Below are 23,420 nucleotides of genomic sequence, written 5' to 3' on the forward strand. Positions count from 1 at the left end.
AAATTGCCACGGATAATAAATATGTTGCAGAGAATATATATAATGAACCGAATATTTGTTTTACTTTAAGGCGATATTATGATCGGCTCAACACATTTTCACAGAGTTGATAGTGACTCAGATCATCAACTAAACCCAATGGCAAACTGGGGGTTACGCAAAGGATCTTCTTAATATATATATATATATATATATATAGTTACCTTTTCCTAAACGCATGCCATTATAAAGTTCTGTCAAGTTTAGAAATCGTCCAAGGAGATGAAACCACATATGCTCTTCAATGCCAAGTCTTGTTAGAAAAAAAACAACACTTTACAATATTGTGTAAAATGCTGGTCATGTTAATTCCCCATAATACCTAAACATTGACATGAGTAGGCTATGCTTAAAGGCCTGCCTTATAGTTTAGAAACACGAGGACATTAACATCCTCGCCGCTTTTGCATCACGCTACAGCCTAAGAAGCATTTGTCTGGACACAGATAAAAACTCACCTTGGGCGAAAGACTACGTCTTCAAAGACCGATAGACGATCCTTCAATGAGTATAGATTATCCGAAAATGTTTACCTAAATAAAATACTATGTTTAATCTGCCCTTGCCGCCTCCGTGTTTCTCGTCAAGCCTGTGTGCATGGACACGGGTGAGGGAACCGAGCAAGTGAGATCCACTGTAAGACGATTTGTGAAGACTTTCAATATGGCCGTCGTTGGAAGAGTCGAAGTCAGGCGTGGTTCATTTAGAATACCGGGGTACGCGCTACCCAACAGTGAATATTCTCTCTCTCTCTCTCCCTCTCTCTCTCTCTCTCTCTCTCTCTCTCTCTCTCTCTCTCTCTCTCTCTCTCTCTCTCTCTCTCTCTCTCTCTCTCTCTCTCTCTCTCTCTCTCTCTCTCTCTCTCTCTCTCTCTCTCTCTCTCTCTCTCTTAAAAATGTTAATGATAGATATGGAAACAAGGGAAACATGAATCATCATATTAAAACTATTTCACTCATGCATATAACACCATTGCATGCAGAACTGTGATAGCAGCACACAATAAAAACAGTTTTGCCTCATGAGTTTCCTCAAGGATTTTATCTGTACATTTGTGATTATTTGATCTCACTGGTCACTGGCCAATGCACATGGACAGTGATGTTACACTTCTTATGTAGGCTACTGTGTTTCACTCAGATTTAGTGAAATGTTCATTAATTTTCCCGGGTGAATTCCACACAATTGAACCGAATGGTCACAATTTTGAATGGCCTGGATTATATCTCACATAGGTTAACACCCAACCAGAGCTATTCGTATCTCTGCCCCCACCCTTCAAATGTCTCTCACACTGTTGCACTTGAACTGTTTCTCGACTCTCAGTCAAATATCTACCAATAACGTGTGCTTAGTTCAATGTTTAAAATGCATCATTTGTTTCCACAAGCTACAGGTATGAATAGAGGTATCCTCAATGAATAAAGTAAACAATTACCCTGTTGCCATGTCCCCTGCAGCTAAACCTATTTTTTCCTGGTGACCTATTCCTTTGTATACTATGTCACCTAGTGGACTCAAAATGTAATGACACAACTGGTAGAAAACACCAGGTTACTTATAATCAAGAGATAAGTGTTATGTCAGCAATTGGGATGTTCCACTTGTTTAGCATTTATTCCTGGTTTGGCCCTGACCTGTAGTTGATTAGCCCAGACAGTTTGATTAGCCCATTCATTCTGGAAGTAAGTACAAAACACTTTGCAGACAGACACTCCAATCCAAATGATATTTATGACCCCTCTCTGAAGCCTTTGTCTGCATTATGTTATGTTATATTATTTTTCTGAAAATCCACGTTTACATTTTTGGCACTCTCACTTATCAAAAATAAGCCTGGATTTTCCTTTAGCAATGTTGATGGAATACCCCCCAGGACATTTGTTTTTAAAAAGGTGGGGCATCCCTGAACAATGTATATTTGGTATTTCCCCCCCCAAAGGAAATATACTGTACATACCACCCACTCACACACACTTTCAGTTGTTGTGTGAGAAGTGTGAATTGCACTTGATCTTAGAATACCTTAATTTCAGTCTTTGTTTCACTGTGAGGCCATGCACTTCTGCGTTCATCTTCATTTATAATAATAATAATAATAATAATAATAATAATAATAGTTTTATTGCTATGCAATCAACTTCTCAGTCAATGGTATTTTTTGCTCTAGGCACAGGGTCAGCCATAGTCGGCACCGCTGGAGCAATTAGGGATTAAGTGCCTTGCTCAAGGGCACATGCAGCTCCCTTCTGAGGCGGGGGTCGATTAAGTGCCTTGCTCAAGGGCACATGCAGCTCCCTTCTGAGGCGGGGATCGAACCAGCGACCTTTACATCACATAATGTAAAAGATGATCAACCAGAACGTCCACCATTCTCTCCTCTGAGATCTCTATAGAACCTGTACATCAATAGTCAGGGTCATAAAGGACAAATGTATCATCTAACTTTCTTGAAGGTTTAAGATCTCTGTTGGCTTTCAAGGCAGGGAAGCTTAGTATTAAGTCTCTGGACACACACATTCACATACCCCAGTTGTGGTTCCTCTACATCAGCAAGAATGAGCTTGGCCCCCACTCCAAAGCTGTTTCACCCAATCCCAGGGCTCAACAGACTCTACCTGTCCAAAGCTCAACTTCAAGTCCTTAGATTTCCTCAGAGGAGCCAACCTCACCAGAGTCTCGGCTCGGCTCGGCTTTGCTTGAGCCCATTTAAGATCATTACTTGTAAGACATTTTGCTTGTCATAATTTGTTAACCTCGTTAGATAATTGGGCCTAAATTCTGCTCTAATTTCATTATTGTTTACTTTATTTCCTTGTCATGTAAATGGCCTGCACTTATATAGCACCTTATTCCAAAGCGCTTTACAATAGCCTTCACACACACATTCACACACCAATGGCGGCAAGCTACCATGCAAGGTGCCGGCCCGCTCATTGGGAGCAATTTGGGGCTCAGTGTCTTGCCCAAGGACACCTCTACACATGGCCAGCCGGGGATCAAAGCGCCAAATTGCAGACCTTGCGATCATTAGACGCCGGCTCTACCTCCTGAGTGACAGCCGCCCCTCGTGAAGGTGTGAAGGTGTGAAGGTGTTACCTATCAAATGCTCAACTAGCTTTTGCATCTGATCATCATATTTCTAATGTTATAAGAAAGTTTGGATGTGGTTTTTAGGTGGAAATTAGTCAAATATGGCATGCAGTTTAAGAAGTTAAACAGGTTAGGGAAGCACACTTTATTGATAACGCAAATTGCAGTATCTAATGTTCTTTTAGATTAATGCAATAGAATCACATTGTTGCAGTTTAAAGAAGTGTGAAGCTTACAGTAAAGGATGAATGTTTCAACCATGTAATTTGTGTAAATGTGTTTGTTTATTACAAGGTGTATTGAAAAACCATGCTCATTATCCATGATGATTATTATTAAAAATGTCTGAGATCCACAATGATAATAAAAAATGTCTGAACATTGAGTACAGTTAATCAAAACAGCTGTTTTTTTCTCATGATCATCAAACTATCTTCCATTGAAGCTATCCTCCGCCATGGCCCAAATGTCCTGTAGGAGACCAGCGACTCCTATGCCTCACAGCCCATCTCTGGGGAGATGTTCTGTGGTTGTGGGCGAATCCTACTGAAAGCCAGGAGCATAGCACTCTCATAGTGGAAGTACTCTGACCCCACATACACATCGACCCCACTAGGCCCGCACATGGCTGCATCTACTTTTTGGAATGGCAGGAGAGCTTCTCTGTTCACGGTCCTAGGGGTGGCAGAGAGGTCAATGTCTAGCATCTTCTGCCCTGTGGAGAGGATTACAGACAGGCAATGAGTTTCCATCAAGGAAGTATTCAACTCTACAGTACCTGGGAATCTTAATGTAAAATGATAACTATTTGAATTAGAATTTGAGTACGCAATAATATTTGATGTTACGGGTCCAGTATGTAGATTTTAGCTTTAAAATAGTGCTACTTATATGGTCATGATAAATGGGTAGCCTTCAAGGAATGAGATCAAATGATGAAGAACGTTCAGTGAAGAGGGCTGTGTAACTCCAAACAAAGTATGTAAAATATGGTGTTGGGTAGGACACTGGTGTTTACATGCCTATTTCATGTTTTGTGTGTTTACAAGGATATGCACATGTTTGGTGCTACTAGAAAACTTATAAGCATATGCACGTTTTCAAATTGTCAGGGTGGCCAGTGAGGGCAGCAACATACCAGACTACATGCTGGACCTTTAAGCGAAATATCTACAGATATTGGTGATGTTTATGATCATATACCTTGAATAATATGCACAATATGTTGATCTGCACACACAAAAGCTGCATCCACAGGGCCTTCGATGCCCAGCTCCTCCTTCAGGGGTTTAGGGTAGCCCTCAATGAGAACGTAGTGAGCAGCTGATTTGTAGATGTAAACTTGATCCCCCTGTCAAAACAAAATATAAGGTCATTTGATATATTTTCTTTTGGGTTATATGCAATAGCCATGATGGGTACAAAAACGACTGCCTGAATAAAAATCCAGAGGATTGGCTCTATGGTAGCTTTATATTAAAAGCAGCGCAACAACTTGACGTGACTCACCTTGATCATGTAGATCTTGTCGCTGTAGGAGAAGACCGCATCCACACCACTGGCGAGCTCTTTCCAGGTCCTGGCAATAGGGAAGGCATGATTGCCATCACGATGTGTATCCAGGCGAACGAAGATAGGACCTGGGCAAGTTACCGGATGTATAAGTGATGAAGACAGTATCTCTTCCTACAGTATGGACTCAATACCAGGACTAAAGCAAACAGTCTTATTTACACACACACACACACACAGCTCCATTGCCTCTCGCAGACTTAAGGATACATGACTAACCTTTGAAGGCGTAGGATTTGCCTGTGTCATCTGAGGTGATGGCATCCAGTGTCATTTCACTGCATTTGGGCGCCTTGTGTCGACCTCCATGGCCTAGGATCCAACAATAGCATACCATACTTCAACACAATCCAAACGTTTTCTCTCTGAATATGGTTTGTTACCATGTCACTTCTATAGCAGTAGCTGTGTTCAATCTGATGGTACGGCAGCTGCACCACCCTCGGCCGAAAGGCTCTGCAGAACGTGGTAAAGGAAGCCCAGTTCATCGCAGGCCATGAGCTCCCAGCCATGCAGAGCATCTACTCTGGGAGGTGCAAGAGGAAGGCCATGAAGGTCATCAGGGACCACAGCCACCCCAGCCACGCCCTGTTCTCTCGGTCACCCTCTGGCAAATGGTACCGGAGTATCCGGAACTGGACCAACAGGTTTCAGGACAGCTTCTACCCGCAGGTCATAGGACTGCTCAACTGTCATCACCTCAGACCCCCTCCTTTCGCCTCTCCCCAAGTTCCCCCTCTGCACTACCTATGCACACCTGCACCAGTCACTACACACACTACACAGACACTACACATTGCACATTTGCACTCTCTCGTACAAACACACACACACACACACACACGCACACACGCACTCACACACATACATCCATGCATACGTATATTGCTCCTGTGTTTCTGCTGCTACCTCTACCATATCCCATTGCTTTATTATTGACTTCATTGTTGCACTGTTGAGGAGCTAGCTTTTCTGAAGTATTTCATTACACTGCCGACGTCTGTATTCTGTGTATATGACATAAACTTTGTCTGATTTGATTTGATTTGCTCTAGAGACTTTTTTTTTGCCTTTTCATTGAAAATGTTTATTGTTTTATCTGCCTGTTTTTAATTGTAGCACTTTGAGATTTCTTATATAAAGTGCTTTTATAAATAAAATGTATTATTATTATTATTATTATTATTATTATTATTAATAAGGTCTGCTCACCGAAATTGGGGCACTTCATGAAGTAATTCCTGGCGTCTTTGGGGTAGTCTCCCACCACTTCTCCGGTTACGGGATGAAACCTAGTGAAGCTGTGTCCATGGAAACAGTAGTAGTGCTCCAGCCAGCGGAACACAGAGGTGCAGTTGGGAAGGTTGGCCCACTGTCTCGTCTTGACCGCCTGGGTGGCGATGTCGTAGCTGTACACCTCAGCTCCTGTTGGAGGAAAGTAGTGGCTCATTTTAAAAGTATTTGTTTCCGGTATTATTACTGTAAATCATCTGTATAATTTACTTTCAAACTATAATAATGTGTTTAAGACAGTGTTCATAAATGGATAAATGCAAATACTTATTTGATAATGGTTTATAATTATAATAATAATAATAATAATAATAATAATAATAATAATAATAATAATAATAGTAATAATAATAATAACTTTTACTTGTATAGCACTTTTCCTGCAAACGTTGCAGCTCAAAGTGCTTCAATCATTATATAATCATAATTTAATTATTTAGTCATTTTTAGTCTTGACTTGAAAATATTTGCTGAGGTTGCATCCCTAATGTAAACTGGCAGTGCATTCCACAATTTGGGTGCATAAAATGAGAATGCAGCCTCACAAAATCTCTTCTTTTGCACATGTGGTACACAGAAAAAGCCAGCGTCAGAAGACCTGAGACCTCTATTGGGCTGATATTCTGGTGCTGTGTCAGTGAGAGCTTTATACAATACTAGCTATTTATAAATTCCTTTTAGCAACATGACAAGAGAGATGAATAGGGGATGTAAATAATACGTTATGTGTATGTGTTATTATTGTTTCATTAAGAGATTATCCTAGCAATAGACTTACCCTTAAAGAAGAGAACAGAGTCAGTGGAACACTCTCCCTTGGGGCACTCCACGGCAGCGTCCAATTGGCTAGGAACCCCTGGGAAGTCCCCTTTGATGTCCTTAGGATAGCCCTCCTCCAGAGAGTGGTTATAGAAGCTGAAGACCTTATCATCCTAATGGGGGAAGGACAGAGTATAGGAAAAATGAACACATTTAACAATACAACTGGTGGTGATTACATCATTTGAAATGGGAAGATGGGGAACATGAAGGGTTTAATCAGAAGGCGCACAGAATCTGATGGCACAAAGTACACATGCTAAAATATACTGTACATCAGGAAACTGAAATAAAACTGTACAGAGTAAATGTGGAATAAAACTGTGAGAAGTTACACCATCCATAAAAGGCATAATACATCCAACTTACAATAAAAGAGGTATACAAGGAAAACGAGTGTTCAGGGCCTATTCATATGTTTGTAAGTAGGTACCAGGAAAAGGTAGATGTGATCGTGGTCTTCAGGCTTCTCTGTGTTGTGCATGCGGAAGGCAGCGTCCACGTGACCCAGGTGGTGGTAGTCATCCAGCTCCTGGAAGGTGATATTAGAGAGCTGAGCTGGTCCTTGGAAACCCTTCCACAGATGGTCACCTGGGGAGGGCACAGGGCAGACCTGGCATCACATACTCACATACACAGGCCCAGTCATCACACATACTCATGTACACTGGCCCAGTCATCTTGGGGGCCCTAGGCAAGATCTTTACTTAGGGCCAGGGTTTTAGGGTTTCCAACTTGGGGCCAGTGTTTCCAACTGTCACGTGTAGTGAAGAGTGAAATATACAAATTCCACCACCCCACGCTCATTGAATGTATACCTGTATATCCATTAATATCCTGATATTTGTTGAATTGAACCTCATAATATAAGATTATGTTGAATGGTCTTGTGATAATATTTGTTATTCTCTGTCTGTTCTGTTCTTCAGCCGCTATGCTGCTTGTCAGCTATTTCATTGTGGGGCTCTAGGCTATCACTTACATCCCCTATTGTTTGGGCCTGTACATGTACTGTACATGTTAGCTTGGGTGTCATATCAGCCATATCACGGTTGAGACACGTGGGATATATCAAGCAATGGCATGCAGAGAATAATAACTGTGGGGTGATACAAAATATCATTGTACAATCATGAGGGGAAAGAGGAGGAGGAGAATACAAATATTATTCACGGTTTTATACCTTTAAAGAAGTAGGTGATTCCCTTCTCATCCGGGGAGATAGCGTCAAACTCGATGCCGCCACACCTGTCCAGCTTGGCTGCATAGTGGGCATCCTCATTCTGGGAGTCTCCGGGGTCTGATGGACCAATCAGATTGAAATGTGAGGTGTGAAACAATTACCAGCTATTTTATTTGTCATTACATTACATTTCAATGTGAGTATTAAAAAATGTCTTCACATTAATGAATGTGGTCATTTGGGTCATTGTATTCCTACACTGTAGAAACACATGACGTAAGGGTTGAAGAGGGATTGAAAGACAGCTGTGAGGCTGTGCCAGTTGTTATATAGCATGCATGGATTATCACACAATAAATGCCTGTTCCTTAAAAGACAAAGACTGCTCAGCTGTGCAGTACACTTTGGTGTCAAATAATTATTCAAGGTGTAATCTGGGATTGGTACTGTACATACATTTTTTATTTTACTTTGAAATGCATCCAAAACCTAAACTCACCTGCCATCATCACATCATGGTGCCTGTGTAGAAAAGAAACCAGAGACAGTCAGACATTACCTTTAAACTATTGACCTCATTCTAACTCAAATCGATAATGGGTAGATACCGTAGATACCCATTATGGCTAGATAATGGCTAATGTAGATAATGATTATCTTTAATGTAACCCTTTTTTTTTAATGTATTATTAATGCCAGACTTTTTAGGGATTAAGCAATTGTGAGAGATTGTGAATCAATAACAGAAGGGCTGAGCTAAACTATTGACTCTGCCCACTCTTTCTGCTTGCGTAATTGATCCTGCTCATGGCCTCAGAGAACTGTCAAACAAACATGTGAGATTAATCTGACCAGTGTGGGAGCACAGTATCCTATTGTGTGCCACAGGTCTCATTCTCCTACATTGGACAGCATGGGCTGTGTGTCTAATATAGTAACAATCTGACAATAAACAAAGTAGTGTTTGTAAGCACACTAAGTATTTTGTGGTGGCTTCTGTACTCTAAGAGAAAATGTCGACTCAGACCCTCTATTGAGTCTATTCCCTCTATGCCAAAGTTGACGGCGCAGAAGACAGAAGAGTTCGGTTGACTCTTCTACCTCCCAGGTGTTCTCCCTTACGCCCATTTATGAAGTGTAACCAGTGGGACCAATCACAGGCTAATTGCACTGATACCACCCCTTTACAGCTGCATATAAAATAGCAGTTCAAGCTTAGCATGAGTTGTTAACTATTGCCTGGGCCTCCCACTATTTCCTGGTTACGTTAGTTGGTGGCAGTATGTTTGTTTGCTCCTAGCTTCAAGATGTGTGTTTTGGGATCTCTGGGGGAATCCTAGCCGTGCCAGTGAATGTATGCAAGGATGTACCGAGTAAACGGATGCCAATCTCAATCCCAATCTCCATTAAGTCTCTGTTAAAAAAGGATATTGCGCCTTTGCACATTGCTGTTCAGCCACTGTTCTTTGATAGTTTTTATTTCTTTGTTGCTACTTTTTAGTTTTTTCTATGCTGCCACTTGTCTTTAAATATATTTTGTACAAAGCCATTCCATAATTGGCATAAAACCAGGCCTATTGACTAGGGCAGTAATATGCTGGAACTCTAGATTTACACTTATTTAATTGCTGTGCTTCCTTATGAGTGCATGTGAATACGGATCGTAGCCCTGGAGTTGGCTTATTTGCAGTGATCTTGAATGTCTTAAGAATGTCTTAAGACTGTCTTAAGACTCTCATGTGTGTGAATTTGCCGAATTTGAACAAGTGTGTAAGGTCTACTGCCATTTTGAGCTGCCATTTACAGCTAGTTACAGTAATCTTATCTCCATCTGAGCTATTCCATGTTTGCCTCCCTCTAGTGGCCCTACGGGTTACAAGGTTCGAGTCTTGCTGTAAAGGTCAAAGTAAAAGCTTAGCGGTGTATCGGTACTCACGTTGGAGCAGCATAGGTGAAGGCCAGTGCCAAGCACAGGCAGAGGGTGTGGGAGAGCAGCATCATGTTGAGCAGTCCTTGGTGCAGATTCAGAAGAGAGTTGGGGAGTGGACGGTGCCGTAGCAAGACCTGACCAGCACCTTTAAACTGTATCTTGTGAGTGGGTGGACCATGGACATATTGGGAAATCCTGTGTGTGTGGGGGTATGTGTGTGTGTATAACACAGTGTACTGTTTACTTTAAGAAAAGGGGGAACAGGGGACTTTTAGTTGTTGCAAAACGCAAAACATGCGTTATAGTTCAGTGTTTTGAATTGCACCTACTGTATGTGCTATACAAATAGTAATAGTATAAAAGTTAGCCATTATAATAATTTCATTGTAATTACAAAATGTGTGAACACATCATTTATAAATGATCTATCTAATTTCTTTAAAAAAGAAACAAGTAATCAAATTGTATGTCTGTGTAATTAAACTACTAATGTACAAAGACACAATGTGTGATGTTACTCAATGTGTTATTCATCAGTTTTGGACCATGTTATATAATTGGGTCAGATCCACTATCATTTCCCAGTTTTGTTTCCGGCTGTTTCAGCAAGTTCAAGTCAGGACTTTGTACAAGTGATCTCTGAGTCAGGGAGACAAAGAACCCTGTGATATACTGTAAGCCCAACATTGGAATGTACAGGGAGCCGCACTTCAATATCCTAGGGCCTTTCACAGTAACCCTTCTTGTTTATTCTTGTTCCAGGGGGGTATTCTATCAACGTCGCTTAAGTAAAATATAGGCTTATGTAGTGGTTTTATATTATGTTATACTGAGAAATGTGAGTTGGGCAAAGCTAGCACTCAAGGAAGGCCCATTTCCTTCCTGAAGGTGTGAGCCAAGGTCTGTGTCGCAGTGAACAATTCGGACGATGGACAGGGCCCATAACTTATGTAATCACAGATTTGTATAATATGATTGGTTCCCAAGAATGGTGACCTCATGACCAAGGATAGTTCTATAAATATGGGTCCCACCATTGTTGGTGGCTGGCTTTTGCTTCCTGCTTGCTCCTGGCTGCTACGCTCATGTAACCATTTTGCTTAATAAAAGGCCTCTTTGAAGACAATTGATCGAAGCTCTTTGTGCTTTGTAGGTTATACTAAATCTATTAATAATCGATTAGAGGCCACAACACTTATTTTTTATCAATCTTGTGAGACTTGTAAAAATAAGCTTAGATTTTTCTATACGTCTTGGGAGACTTATCAAAATAAATAAACCTTCCAGATCTTACTGATGGGGTAACACAACTTGATAGTATTTTGTAGTCACTTTGAATCAGTGAGTAAACTGTGCTTCTGGTAAACAATCAAAGTAAAAACACCACAGAAAGGATTTAAATCTAATCAAAGTTGTATTTGTTTTTTATTATTTTATGTAATTGAAAATCAACAAACATAAAACATGTTCATAGCCATATTTGTAGTGACAGTCTCATAGGAAACAATGTAACCATTGTTTACCATACTCTGCCCGGAATTTATGCAATTTCACAATGTCACTCTGGGGTTACACAACATTTTAAAAGACATCAGAGATTCAATATTTAATTCACTATGTTCTCAGACTTGTTACATTGTTATTATTTGAATTGTCCATTTCTTTTTATCATTGACAACACGTAATAATTTAATCTTCTAACAAAATCTACAAAGTTTCACCCGTTATATTAAGATGTTAGGAAAATAATGCATTTTATCTCAATATCTATTAAGCTAGGCTACTACTGACCACTAGTTAGACATTTTCCAGTTATTCTCCATCACTAGTTTCAAACATGGTTAATCATCAAACTACACTCACCGAACACTATATTAGGAACACCTGTACACCTGTCAACAGTCCAAGCTGGTGGAGGTGGTGTAATGGTGTGGGAAAAGTTTTCTTGGCAGACTTTGGGCCTGTTAATACCAATCATTGCTTGAATGCCACAGCCTATTTGACTATTGTTGCTGACCATGTGCATCCCTTCATGGCCACAATGTACCCATCTTCTAATGGCTACTTCTAGCATGATAATGCACCTAGTCACAAAACAAAAGTCGTCTCAAATTAGTTTTATGAACATGACAATGAGTTCAATGTTCTTCGGTGGCCTTCCCATTCACCGGATCTGAATCCAATAGAACACCTTTGGGATGTGGTAGAGATTCACAGCTTGGAGATTCACAGCTTGAAAGTGCTCCTGAAATATCTGCAGGAATTGCGTGATGCAATCATGTCATCATGGACCAGAATCTCAAAGGAATGTTTCCAACATTTTGTGGAATCAATGCCACGAAGAATTGAGGCTGTTTTGAGAGCAAAAGGAGGCCCTACCTAGTATTAGCATAGTGTTCTTAATAAAGTGTTCAGTGAGTGTATGATCACTGTGAACACCCAATAAAACAAACAAATTAAAGGATATATTTCAGTAATGAAAATGTACCTTAGTAAAAAGATGTACCCTTCTCTACTAACCATTGTACCTTTTGTTTCACTTCTACTAGAAAAACAATTACAGTTTAATCAGAATCTAGGATAATGCAGGCTGTTCATGACTGGAAAGCTACACCAGTATTCTGATGAATGTTAATAACCATCTATTCTCTTCATCTTCACCTTTGGAGTGCCTCACTTGTAACGGTAGATCTTGATGCAGTGGTTCATGCTGTCTGACACCACTACGTTGCCCTCTGGCAGTAGGGCCAGACCTCGAGGGCTGCTCAGACTTTCACTTACTAGGGGCCACCCAACACCCTTAGCAGGATACAACAGCACACGGTGCTGCTTGCCCCAGTCTGCCACCAGGACATCCCCATCGCTGTCGATGCAGATGCCCCAGGGGCAGGCCAGAACAGGTCCCAAGCCAGAGCACACTCCCAGGATACGGATGGTGTTCCAGCCAGGTTCCAGGACCCTGATGCATGGTGCACGGCCGGTCTCATTACCTCGCTCTGACACAGCCATCAGCCCAGAGGTTGGGCAGGCAGCCACCAGATAGGGCCTATGGAACCCTGTGACTATGGTGCGCTCCGACTTGGCACCTGTCTTCGGGTCCAACATTAAGGCCGTTAGGGTGCCACGCTTGATATCAGCCACCAGGAACTCATCCAGACGGGTGACAGTCACTCCCCTGGGTGCATCCAGCTCTTCGTGGATGGATCCTATCATAGTACCTCCAAAGGTCTGGAGAAGGCGTCCATGGCGGTTGAACACCAACAGGGCACGTTCAGCAGCACAGGTCAGAGCAATGAGGCCCTTGGTGTTTACAGCCACATCAAAGTAGTTACAGATGCGAGCAGACCTCTCAGATCCTGTGGGGGACACCTGCTGTACGACATTCTTCTGTAGGTCAGTCACCTGAATACGGGCATTTCCACAGTCCACTACAAAGAGTTGCCCTTTGACAGTGGTATGGAGCCCACTCGGCAGGTTGAAATCAGTGCGACCTGAGCCCTGCTTCCCAAATTGCTTGACCAGGCGCCCTGCATCAAATGCACATGACCCACCATCCTCCTCCAAATCTCTCAAGGCTGGCTGTGCTTTCTCTTTCCTGCCTCTGTCTGATCGTGGTTGTTCCTTAGCTGGATGCAAGCCGCCACCTTCAATGGCTGACATTGACCAAGATCGGCTGACGCGCTTTTGACCTACACCCCGTTTCATTGGCCCTTGGGCTCTTGATACTCTTTCATCTGAGCTTGTGGGGCTTCTGCCAGACTCAGATCCTCCATTCCCTTGTTCCAATGTGGATGGGGCAGAAGACAGACGAGTCCGATTGAATCTTCTACCTCCTAGGCGTTCTCCCTTGCCCCCATTTATCAAGGGACGAGTCTTGCTGGAAAGGTCAGCAGTGCACATGGCATGTCTGTGTTCTTGGTGCGACCGGCAACCACTACGAGGGGAGTTGGGAGTGAAGGTGTAACAGGAGTCCTCACTGTCTGCTGGGGAGGGGGGGCTACCTCCATCCATAGATGTTCCATGGGGGGGTTTATTAGGGGACAGGCTTTTACGTGAGCGAGGGCGATATCTTGAAGAGAGATCCAGAAGGCTAAAGCTGGAACGAGGTCTTCCATGGCTTGTCTTAGGAGAGGTCACTGTTTCATATATGTTTTGAGATGTTCCTTTCCAAGTTTTCTGTTGTTGGATGCTAAGCTCATGTCTGTCTCCTTCTGGAGGGCAGGATAGTTCCTCACTGGGTACCAGAACCAGGGTTCTTTGTTTTCTCTGACCCTTGAGGATGGAGCGTCTCTTGTTTCCATTTTGTCCACTCCCTGGTTCATCTCCCTCTGACTCTCCATGACTGGAGATTGGAGGGAAAGCCAGGAAGAGGTCCTGCCCAAGTGTGTCTGAACAGAGCGACTCCAGCTCCTCATCCTGGGATGACTCAGATGCACCACGCTGCTGGGGATCAAGCTGTAATTTTGAGATTGATGGCTGGACTTCTTCCTTAAACTCATCCTTGTCAGTGGTTGACAAACGTAGCTTTCTAACTACACGCATGCTCCCACTATTTTTCTTTGAGGACACTGCGTGGTCATGCCCTGGTCCACCTCCATTTAAGGGGGGATCCTTCCGAACATCCACTGGTCCACATTCTCTAAACATCATTTCCCCTGAGTGGAGGCTACATTTCTGTCCTTGATCTCCACAGACCCCAATGGGATAGATCAGACTGTGTTCCTGCACTTCAACCTCCCCTAAATTCATGGCTTTAGGCTGGGTGTTAGGTTGGAAACTGACCCTCTTCAAGGAGAGGGAGATTTCCCAAGGTTGTGTAGCCTCTGCCACACCCCTCTGGAGCTGATTTCTGTCGGATCCACCACTATTACCACCCCATCTCACGATCTGCTCCTTCAGTTGTCCCAGTTTACGGAGCTGCCGGTCAACCAGGGACTGTCCGACCCGAACCGCAGCAGCATTCTCCCTCTTCACCTGCTCAAGGCGCCGCAGAGCTTCCCGGTGGTCCTGTTCAACCTTCTCCAGCAGGCGGCGCTCTTGTCGTTGAGCCTCAAGGATGGCATTGTCGAGCTCTCTGTTCACTTCCTCCACCTCTGCTGACTGTCTCTCTCGAAGGCTCTGCAGATCCTGCTCACCCTGCTCCAGGCTGCAAAGTGCCTGTGTTATCCAGGACGGTGTAGAGGTAAGGGATATGGGTGCAAAGATGGACCCTCTTGGGGTGGCCACGTCTCTCTGTGCAGGAGAGCTGTGCGTCATCAGGGATGCGATGCCAGAATAGGCTCTTCGCTCTGAGTGAGACCTCATTAACATCTTGGATGATAAGATGGAAAATCCTCTCCTCGGCCTGGTATGCTTCTCTTTTCAGATGTTTTATTAGCTGTTTAAAACCTGTAAAGAGAACATGAATGAGTTGACTATAAGAAGAGTTGGGGGGGGGTTTAATAAAAAGGATGAGCAATAAAAAAATACACGATGGTATCAAATATACCTTACTTGAGGCTGGAGGAAACTCACAACAGAATTTATTTGTTTCTGCTGAATGTTTCAGATGACTAGATTGTACAACATTTATCTTTCTATTGTTTAACTATTGTACACTATGGCGATCAAGTTCTTTCCCCCTCGGTCAGATACTGTTTGCTCAGTGTCAAAAGAGCCACCTCTAAATGCAATAACATAATACATTACTAAATTCCCTTTAAACATTCTTCATAGGGGCATGATGTAGAATATTCTACACTTAATTTGAGCAATTGGTGCAAGCAAAAACATTTATTTTGATATCTGTGGGTGTAGGGTTCTTGCATATGTCTCTCACACTGTCCTCGTCCCAGCTTTTGTAACTTTAGATGCTTCTCTGGTCAATCATCTTGGGACCAGAACAGTCTGTTAGTGTCACTCATCATGGTAACCCAAATGTCTCAAATTGTTAGTAGCAATTGGAACACAGACCCCTATTGTCACTACTCATGGATACAGTAGTGCTTATCTGCTCAAGGTACTGAAACTGAACTCTCTTTCACAGCAAACATAAAGTGCCTGTAAGGGACTCCAGATGCATTAGGGCGTGTTTGGTATGGACTACAGTATGTGTTTTATGTACAGGATGATAAAAAAAAAGTCCAGTTCTGGAAACCTGCATGGGCTGGGTGGATATATAGGCTAACTCTGAAGCCCTAGTTAGAGAAGTCTTTTACCCCCAGGGAGAAAAACAACAGGGCTTTTTCTAGGATGAAAGGGTTAGGGATCAGTTTACCTCAGTGTGCTCTCAATAAGGTCCCCCTGGAAACATATGACCTCAGAGTGTGAATGGATAAAAACAGTTTCTTGTGTTTTCAATAGACAAAACAATGATGTAGTCTATCTTTATGTTCTGTTGTATTAATCTAAGCCAGCTGACCTTTCGATGCTGCAGATAAAACACAAGAAACCCTCTGAGGACATTTGGAGTAGCAGATTAAAAAAATGCCACTTAAGATGAAAAATAAACATTTCAAAAGACTACATTGTTTACCAATAGATCTGCTGAATTTAAAAAGTACAAATTACCTGACAGGTATATAGAGGCATCTCCTTGTTTGTTGGAATGTGGGAAAATGTAGGTCTGTGTGTCACTAACAAATCCCAGTCACTCGTTGGAGTGGGGCCACCACTCCCTCTCATATTACCCCACTTAAATGTTGAATGAGGGGCTCTGGTTGCTAAGTTACCAGAGGACCTGCATGCCACTGACTGAGGTGTTGAGTGGAAAATAATACGATAACAGTCATATTGATAACAGTCATATTGAGAAAAGCTTTCAAGGTAACTTAGATTTGCTTGAATGCTTATTGAAGGTTAACCATCTCACAATGCTAGCAGTGACATTGCTTACAGTCATTTTTTACAGCGATGGTGCAAACTCATGTATCAAGAGTTTATTTTTCAGATTTCTGTCTGTACATGAGCAAACTTGTAAATGCAAAGACATTGTTGTTCCTATTCATTCAATCAATTAGCCTATTCAATTAAATCAGCACAAACGGAGGTCTTACCTGGGCTCAGGTGTGCTCCTCTTCCACCACTGCTCTCTGTGCTCTGTCCTTCAGTTTCACATTCTCCCTCTCCACACGTTTCTCTGTCACACCCCCTCGTCTCCATTTCAAGCCATTCTTCACAAGTTGTCAGAATATTTGAGACTACAGCACGTTACACAGTTTCCCTCGGTCTCACACACAGATAACCTTTATCTCCCTGTAAAGTTAAAATTCCCTCCTATCTTCTTGAAATAATAATATAATAATACATACCGTACATACATACATACTGACCCAACCATGTTCACAGATCATGACAAGATAAGAATTCCCCATACACAGTCTGTGTGGTGTAAATAAGCCCAAGATACCACAAGCAATCACGCAATGCTCTTACAATAAGATACGGTGGATCTTCATAACCCATGCCCAGTATTGTGCTCAGAGTAAACAAGTTTCAGGGTAAGACTAAAAACGATGCACATTGGAGATAATTGCAATATATTATTGTACTCTCTAGACTAACTGCTTTTGTGGGGATGTGAATGACATCCCTACCTTTTCATTTACGTATATCAAATATATCTCTAGTCACTGTAGTCAGCTAATTGGATTAATCTAAAATGAGAGATCACCCAGTGGAACAGGGACTTTAATTTGAAACCAAACCACTAGATGTCAGCAGATAGCTTCAAAATCAACGGCGAGCGCACAAGCGAGCGATACGGTAGACTCAATGCTTGAAGTTTGGCAAGGGTCTGCTACTGGAGACGTTCTGTGCGCTCCTGTCTGGGTTACCAACCGACCGACCGACCAACCGACCGCACAAACTATTTAGGGGCCAGTTGCACCGTAATTGAGTACTATGCATTGTCTTATTTGACATTTCATGTAGCCAATTATAGTAGGCCTATAGCCACTAATATGACATAAGTGACACAATCAGACAGCTTGAACGACGTTCCATTTGATTGACAACCTCGTGCTGTTTATATATACATTATTATTGTGATTCGAATCCAATGTTCTGAGGGTGGTTGCAACAGAGATAGATTTGCATTTTTATTTCTGACGTTTTTACGTTGGCTTTCCAGAAGGCTGATGTTCTATTAAGAGTTTAAAAAAAGAAATACAAATCGAGTATTCTCAAATGAAGTAATCTGTGGTTAAAGTTAGTTAGCTACTACAGTAGCGAGTGTAATTATGTTCGGATACGGAACGCCAATACAGCCGTTGCAAACATGCAAAGATGAATGTGAAAAAAACACCTGAGAAAAAGAACAGCAACTGCAGCAGGTACGACAAATTCGTTTTACCCTGCGTTGCCGAGTTTTTGGGAACAGCTCTCTTCATCTTCACCGGTTGCGCTTCAGTGATCGAAAACTCAACTGAAACCGGGAGACTTCAGCCAGCTGTGGCACATGGGGTTGCCTTGGCCATTTGCGTTGCCATCACAGCTGCAGTGAGGTAGGCCTAGCGCCAAGGACGCAGATATCTTGAAAACTGCTCATAGACATTAGACATAGACATTAGACATAGACATTAGACATAGCATTGTTTTGCTACAGCCCTAAGTCAAGATAAAAAGCAGGCCTAAAGCAGATGAGTTGAGACGGAGCACTAATGTTCAATTGTCTAAACTTAACCAGGTCTGTTTGTCTATAATATATTATGCATGTAGTCTAGGCTACTTTAATGTACAATAAGTTACAGTTAGTTTTTGTTCTCACAAAATGTCATGGTTATGTATGCATTCACTCTTTTTTCTAGTGGTGGTCAGCTAAACCTAAACCTAAACCCTGCAGTGTCCTTGGGAGTCCTGATGTCTGGTGGTCTGACTGCACCCCATCAAGCTTATTCCATATTGGATATCTCAACTCTGCGGTGGATTAGTCGGAGCTGGTTTGGCAAGGGTGGGCCCACAGCTTTGCCACTGTACTGTCACTGTAGTTGTCTGTTTGCCTTTACATTCTTGATAATAGCCCTACTTCATTGTAACACATTACTGTTTTGTGACAATCCCCCCCACAAGGCAGTGTCCTCTCACACAGCGCTTGCCAACTCATCTTGGGGAGCATTCAATACCATTACAACCGACAAACAGGTGACTGGGGCCCTATTGGCAGAGATGGTTATGACACTCTTCCTTGTGCTAACGGTTTGCATGAGTGTCTACAACAGGCAGAGCAAGACACCCCTGGCACCTTTTTGTATTGGACTTACTGTCACTGCCAGTATCCTGGGAGGGTGAGTATGTTAATGTCCTATGAATCTTAAGATTTGGATGATTTAGTAACCAGTTATAAACATGCAGAAAGATGGGATATTTGTACTCCCCATCTCTTAATTCAACATTTACTGAATCATTAATTAAGTGTCTCTGTGTGACGTACAATGTACATTACTCTTGTTTTAATGTGAAACGCATCGCTAGCCTCAAAGGTATTCATTCTTTCAATGCTGTCGTTCTCTGTTACTTGGTGGTGTTAGAGGAGGTGTGTCCGGTGGCTGCATGAATCCGGCCAGAGCCTTTGGACCTGCAGTGGTTGCAAATCATTGGTGCTACCACTGGGTCTACTGGGTTGGACCTATGACCGCTGCTGTCCTGGTTGGCTTAGTAATGAGGTAGGCCTCACCATAGAGATCACCTACAGTATGTTTTTGTATTGATCTCTAAGGGTCTCACAACCTTGCATTGTTATTATTTAACCTAACCATCACCTCTGTGATGATGAGCACCGATCTTGTCTTTTTTGTCCCCCTGCTAGGCTCCTCCTGGGTGACCCAAGAATACGACTCGTCATGACAAAGAAACCAACACTGACCTGCATGTTTTTGAAACCTTGAGGTGTGGTTGATGTAACCCACATGCAACCCTACACTCTGTCCTCTGCATGATGGGGAGATTTTTACAGCCCCCCCCCCTCCCAAAAAAATAAAAAGATCTGTGAGTAAAAATAACAATTGTACCCATGTGGAAAATGTTTATTTCTATATATATATATACGGTATATATTATTGTTGTGTTTTCTTGTTTAGCTCCACAATAGTCTTGAGTGTCAGTATTACAGGATGCTCATGAGTTATCTTTGAGGAGGACAGATACAGGTTATGTAGTCAGCAATCATACACTTGTTGTATTGACAAATAGCATCTGCCCAAAAATGATCTTTGTCTCCACTCTGTAGCTACTCCATTCTACAGTACCGGTATATGGTGATAAGCGTAGCTGAGATAGACCCAAGTCATACCTTTATTGTTCTTCTAGTTATTGTTAGTTCTCAATATGATATATATATGTATATATGTCCCTCCTATCTCATCTGTGGCAGCACCAAACCGATCTGTGTGACCTCTGCCAGCAGAGAGACCACCACTCCAACCAGGGATAAAGGTCATTTTATTTCCACTGGTTATTAGTTAACCCAAAGAGGCTAACAGCTATTTCATCTTTATGAAATCCTGCATGCTCTTCACAATGGTCCTTACAGCATAATACCCACAAGAGAAGAACTTGGCCCTAGACACAGATGGGTCCTGAGCCATCATGTTGGTGAATGTCACACCAAGTCCTGGAGGCTCCCTGGCCTGTCTGACTGATTATTGCTGTTGTTGCTCTGTCAGGAGCAATGGAAAATTATATAGGCCCACGGTGGTATCAGACCTCCCATGTTATTGATACGACTGTTATATTTCAGAATGCAGCTGCCCGCCTGCCTCGAACCATCACAGAATTAAATCTATGCGCTACGGCTGCCCCTGTTTGTGTGACAGAGAGTAATGAGACCAATAGTTACTGTAAAAAACAATAATGTGATTCATCATACCAACTTAACAACCTGATGTATTACCTCCTGTACCATATGGGTTATTGTCACGAAGCATATGGTAGATAACAAATGTTTCATTCAAGTAGTTCAGGTTTAATTCCGCTTTTTAACATTAAAGGCAAAATGTATTTCATGGTCAATAAAGCCAACAATTAAGAGAGATGGTCAAGAAAGTACTATTCCACATATTTTGTCTGTCTATTTTGCATCTCTAAATGATATGAGATCATGGATATGGTAATAGTCTTCATTCTTGTGGGACTGTCTTTCAAAAGGGGCAGATCCGGTTCTGCTGCTAGATTCGATTAATTCCTCCGATGCCACTCCTCATTTTGTATACCCCCTCTCTAACACTTTCAGGGGTATGATATTAGAGGGAACAATCGCAGAAACAGAACGAGCTGGAACCACCAAGAAGGGAACAGATGGCCCATAATTGCCTTGTGGAGGAAACCAGGGAGTCAATTTTTACTGGTCTCGAGGGACTTGCAGTTGCAAAAAGTGCAGGTGCATTTGTTTTGATCAGATATGGCCTAGAGGAACCATCTGAAAAATATTCATCACACGCACATTAGAGAGGAATTTAACAAAGCGCGATGGCTTGGTGGGCGAGACCAGGATGCAACCGTGTGCTTTCATTAGGGCAACGAGGTAAACACAGGGAAAGGGAGCCCATGGCTGGCGCTCCCAACCACAACAGATGTAGCACAAATTAATGCCGCACCAAAGTATAAGAATATCAAGAGGAAATCACCGAAATATAGTAGGCTACAGCTCACAACATTATGAGTAAATCATGGAAATATAACACGTATCTTTCTGCATTTCGTGAAAAAGAAATGTAGAGTTCTACAGTACAAACTCTCAGACTGTTTAGAAAAAGTGAAAGTGAAAATAGAAAAGTGAAAGTGAAAATAGACCCCTATTTCAACAATAACTCACAATAAGACGAAACAGTGAAATGATGTAAACATTAAATCAGTCTTGTAATGAGAAACTAGTTAGCTGTACCCTGCTGGTTCTGCATGCTCAGACCTCATCTGTCCAATTACTTGGTTCAAAAAAGCAATTACCATCGGCTATTGTATTTTGTTAATACTAGATCATTTACTGTAAAAGGTCTTGAATTTATGATGTTTCAATGGTTTCTTCAGACACAGCATGGATTCTGAATACACTTTGTGATGAGCAATAGACCCCCTCTTTTACAATGCCCAACTTGCTCTGCCTCGCAATATCAAACTAATAAATTACAGCCTGTCTCCCACATAACTCACTGATAAATAAAAAAAGAAAAAGAAAAGAAAGAAGGTCTGCTTTAGTGTGCAGCTGTGACCCAGGGTTACCTAGCAACAGGTCATGCCCAGACGAGATGCACAAGGTAGAGGTACACCTCTGAGGAGCTGAAGGGAGGGAGGGAAGGAGGGATGGAGGGAGGGGGAAGGGGTCTCATCCTCACTCTCTATGACCCTTGACAGATAGAAAACGCACTCAGAGGAAACACGTTTTGATTGACAGGGATATTTAGAGAACCTGGAGCTCAGATCTTTCCATTCCATTTTATTTTTTTCAAACTGCTACAACTGTATATTGTGCATATAAAATTAAGATGTATGTGGACTAATTGACTGTATACTCAAGGGTTGTTCTGAATGATTTCATCTAATTTTGTACTATCATGAATATCTTACAAATAAGTATTTTCTCTGTTGTTATCTTTACCTCATCTCTCTCTCTCTTTCTCTGTGCACCCACAATGTATCTGGTATATCTTTTCAAGTCATTGTTCACATTTCTTTATTTATTAAGTTAAGAAAGGTTGAACACTGAAGGAGAGAGAATAGAGAATCTCGCACATTCCCATGTTTTCCCAACAAACAATGAACAATCTCTACATCGTTAAGAGTTGCAACCGTAGTATATTGCTGTCGAAAATTCGAACTGACAGGCCAAAAGAGATTGAGCCATAGCACTAGGGACAGTTCCACAGGGTAGAATGCCTTTGCCAGAACATAGTACCATGGAAATGAAAGGCGCTGTGTTCAGTGAGTGTGTTTTCCCCCTCAGTCGCCCGTGTCACAATCCCTCAAGGGGACTTCTGCAGCTGTGTGGGGTTAGTACACGGTCGAGTTAGGGGCCACACACCAGGGGAGGCTGGTGGAGGTAGAAATCCGGAGGACGGGTTCATTGTAATGCATGGAACGGAACAAGGAATGGTATCACACGTGTGTTTGATACAATTCCTCATTCCATTCCATGCATTACAATGAGCCTGTCCTCCGAATTTCTACCTCCACCAGCCTCCCCTGGCACACATACTGTAGAGACACACACACATCCTTTGTAAAGACGGTATTGTTATGTCTTTTTCAGTCTGTATTTTTAGTAGTATAATAGTTTGAGGCTATAAACGCCTGAATCAGTGTAGGTTGACATCCTTCTTGGCAGCTTTCGCGAAGAAAAATCCAAACTCACACGAAATGAGACGCTTTGAGTCCATCTTCAAAAGACAAATTGATTACTCACTGAAGTTGGCTGTGCTGTACAACAGGGCGGTTTGTGGTTAACGGCATGTAAGCATGTCAAATGTGTCTGAAATAAGGCTCACCTGGCGGTAATGCATACGACGCCCACCTTAATGCACA

The 23,420-nt window shown here is 42.2% G+C and overlaps 2 protein-coding genes across 2 annotated transcripts; one reads left to right on the forward strand and one right to left on the reverse strand.

Moving 5' to 3' along the window:
- Positions 1-3,253: 3,253 nt before the first annotated feature.
- LOC308153264 (hemopexin-like) lies at positions 3,254-10,085 on the reverse strand. Its single transcript, XM_080526350.1, has 10 exons — positions 9,936-10,085; positions 8,499-8,521; positions 8,000-8,116; positions 7,250-7,407; positions 6,776-6,929; positions 5,917-6,129; positions 4,924-5,016; positions 4,642-4,772; positions 4,336-4,483; positions 3,254-3,847 (listed from the first exon to the last, which is right to left on the reverse strand). The coding sequence occupies exons 1-10, from the start codon at positions 9,998-10,000 to the stop codon at positions 3,624-3,626; spliced, it is 1,326 nt and encodes a 441-aa protein (XP_080382476.1). The 5' UTR covers positions 10,001-10,085; the 3' UTR covers positions 3,254-3,623.
- An 8,109-nt stretch (positions 10,086-18,194) lies between these two features.
- Positions 18,195-19,574, forward strand: LOC308154149 (aquaporin-8-like; the record flags this gene model as incomplete). Its single annotated transcript, XM_080527325.1, has 3 exons — positions 18,195-18,412; positions 19,127-19,192; positions 19,436-19,574. The coding sequence occupies 3 exons, from the start codon at positions 18,195-18,197 to the stop codon at positions 19,572-19,574; spliced, it is 423 nt and encodes a 140-aa protein (XP_080383451.1).
- Between the last annotated feature and the right edge of the window lie 3,846 nt (positions 19,575-23,420).

The sequence above is a fragment of the Nansenia antarctica genome (genome assembly GCF_963989245.1).
Source record: "Nansenia antarctica genome assembly, chromosome: 3".
Classification (NCBI taxonomy): domain Eukaryota; kingdom Metazoa; phylum Chordata; class Actinopteri; order Argentiniformes; family Microstomatidae; genus Nansenia; species Nansenia antarctica.

What these genes read in the sequence shown, in the direction of transcription:
- LOC308153264 (XM_080526350.1), bottom strand. Translation starts at nt 10,000, where the DNA reads ATGATGCTGCTCTCCCACACCCTCTGCCTGTGCTTGGCACTGGCCTTC. An exon ending in AATCACCTACTTCTTTAAAG is followed by an intron (nt 7,408 to 7,999) that starts GTATAAAACCGT and finishes TGCCCTCCCCAG; the next exon opens with GTGACCATCTGTGGAAGGGT. An exon ending in CATGAAGTGCCCCAATTTCG is followed by an intron (nt 5,017 to 5,916) that starts GTGAGCAGACCT and finishes GTTGGATCCTAG; the next exon opens with GCCATGGAGGTCGACACAAG.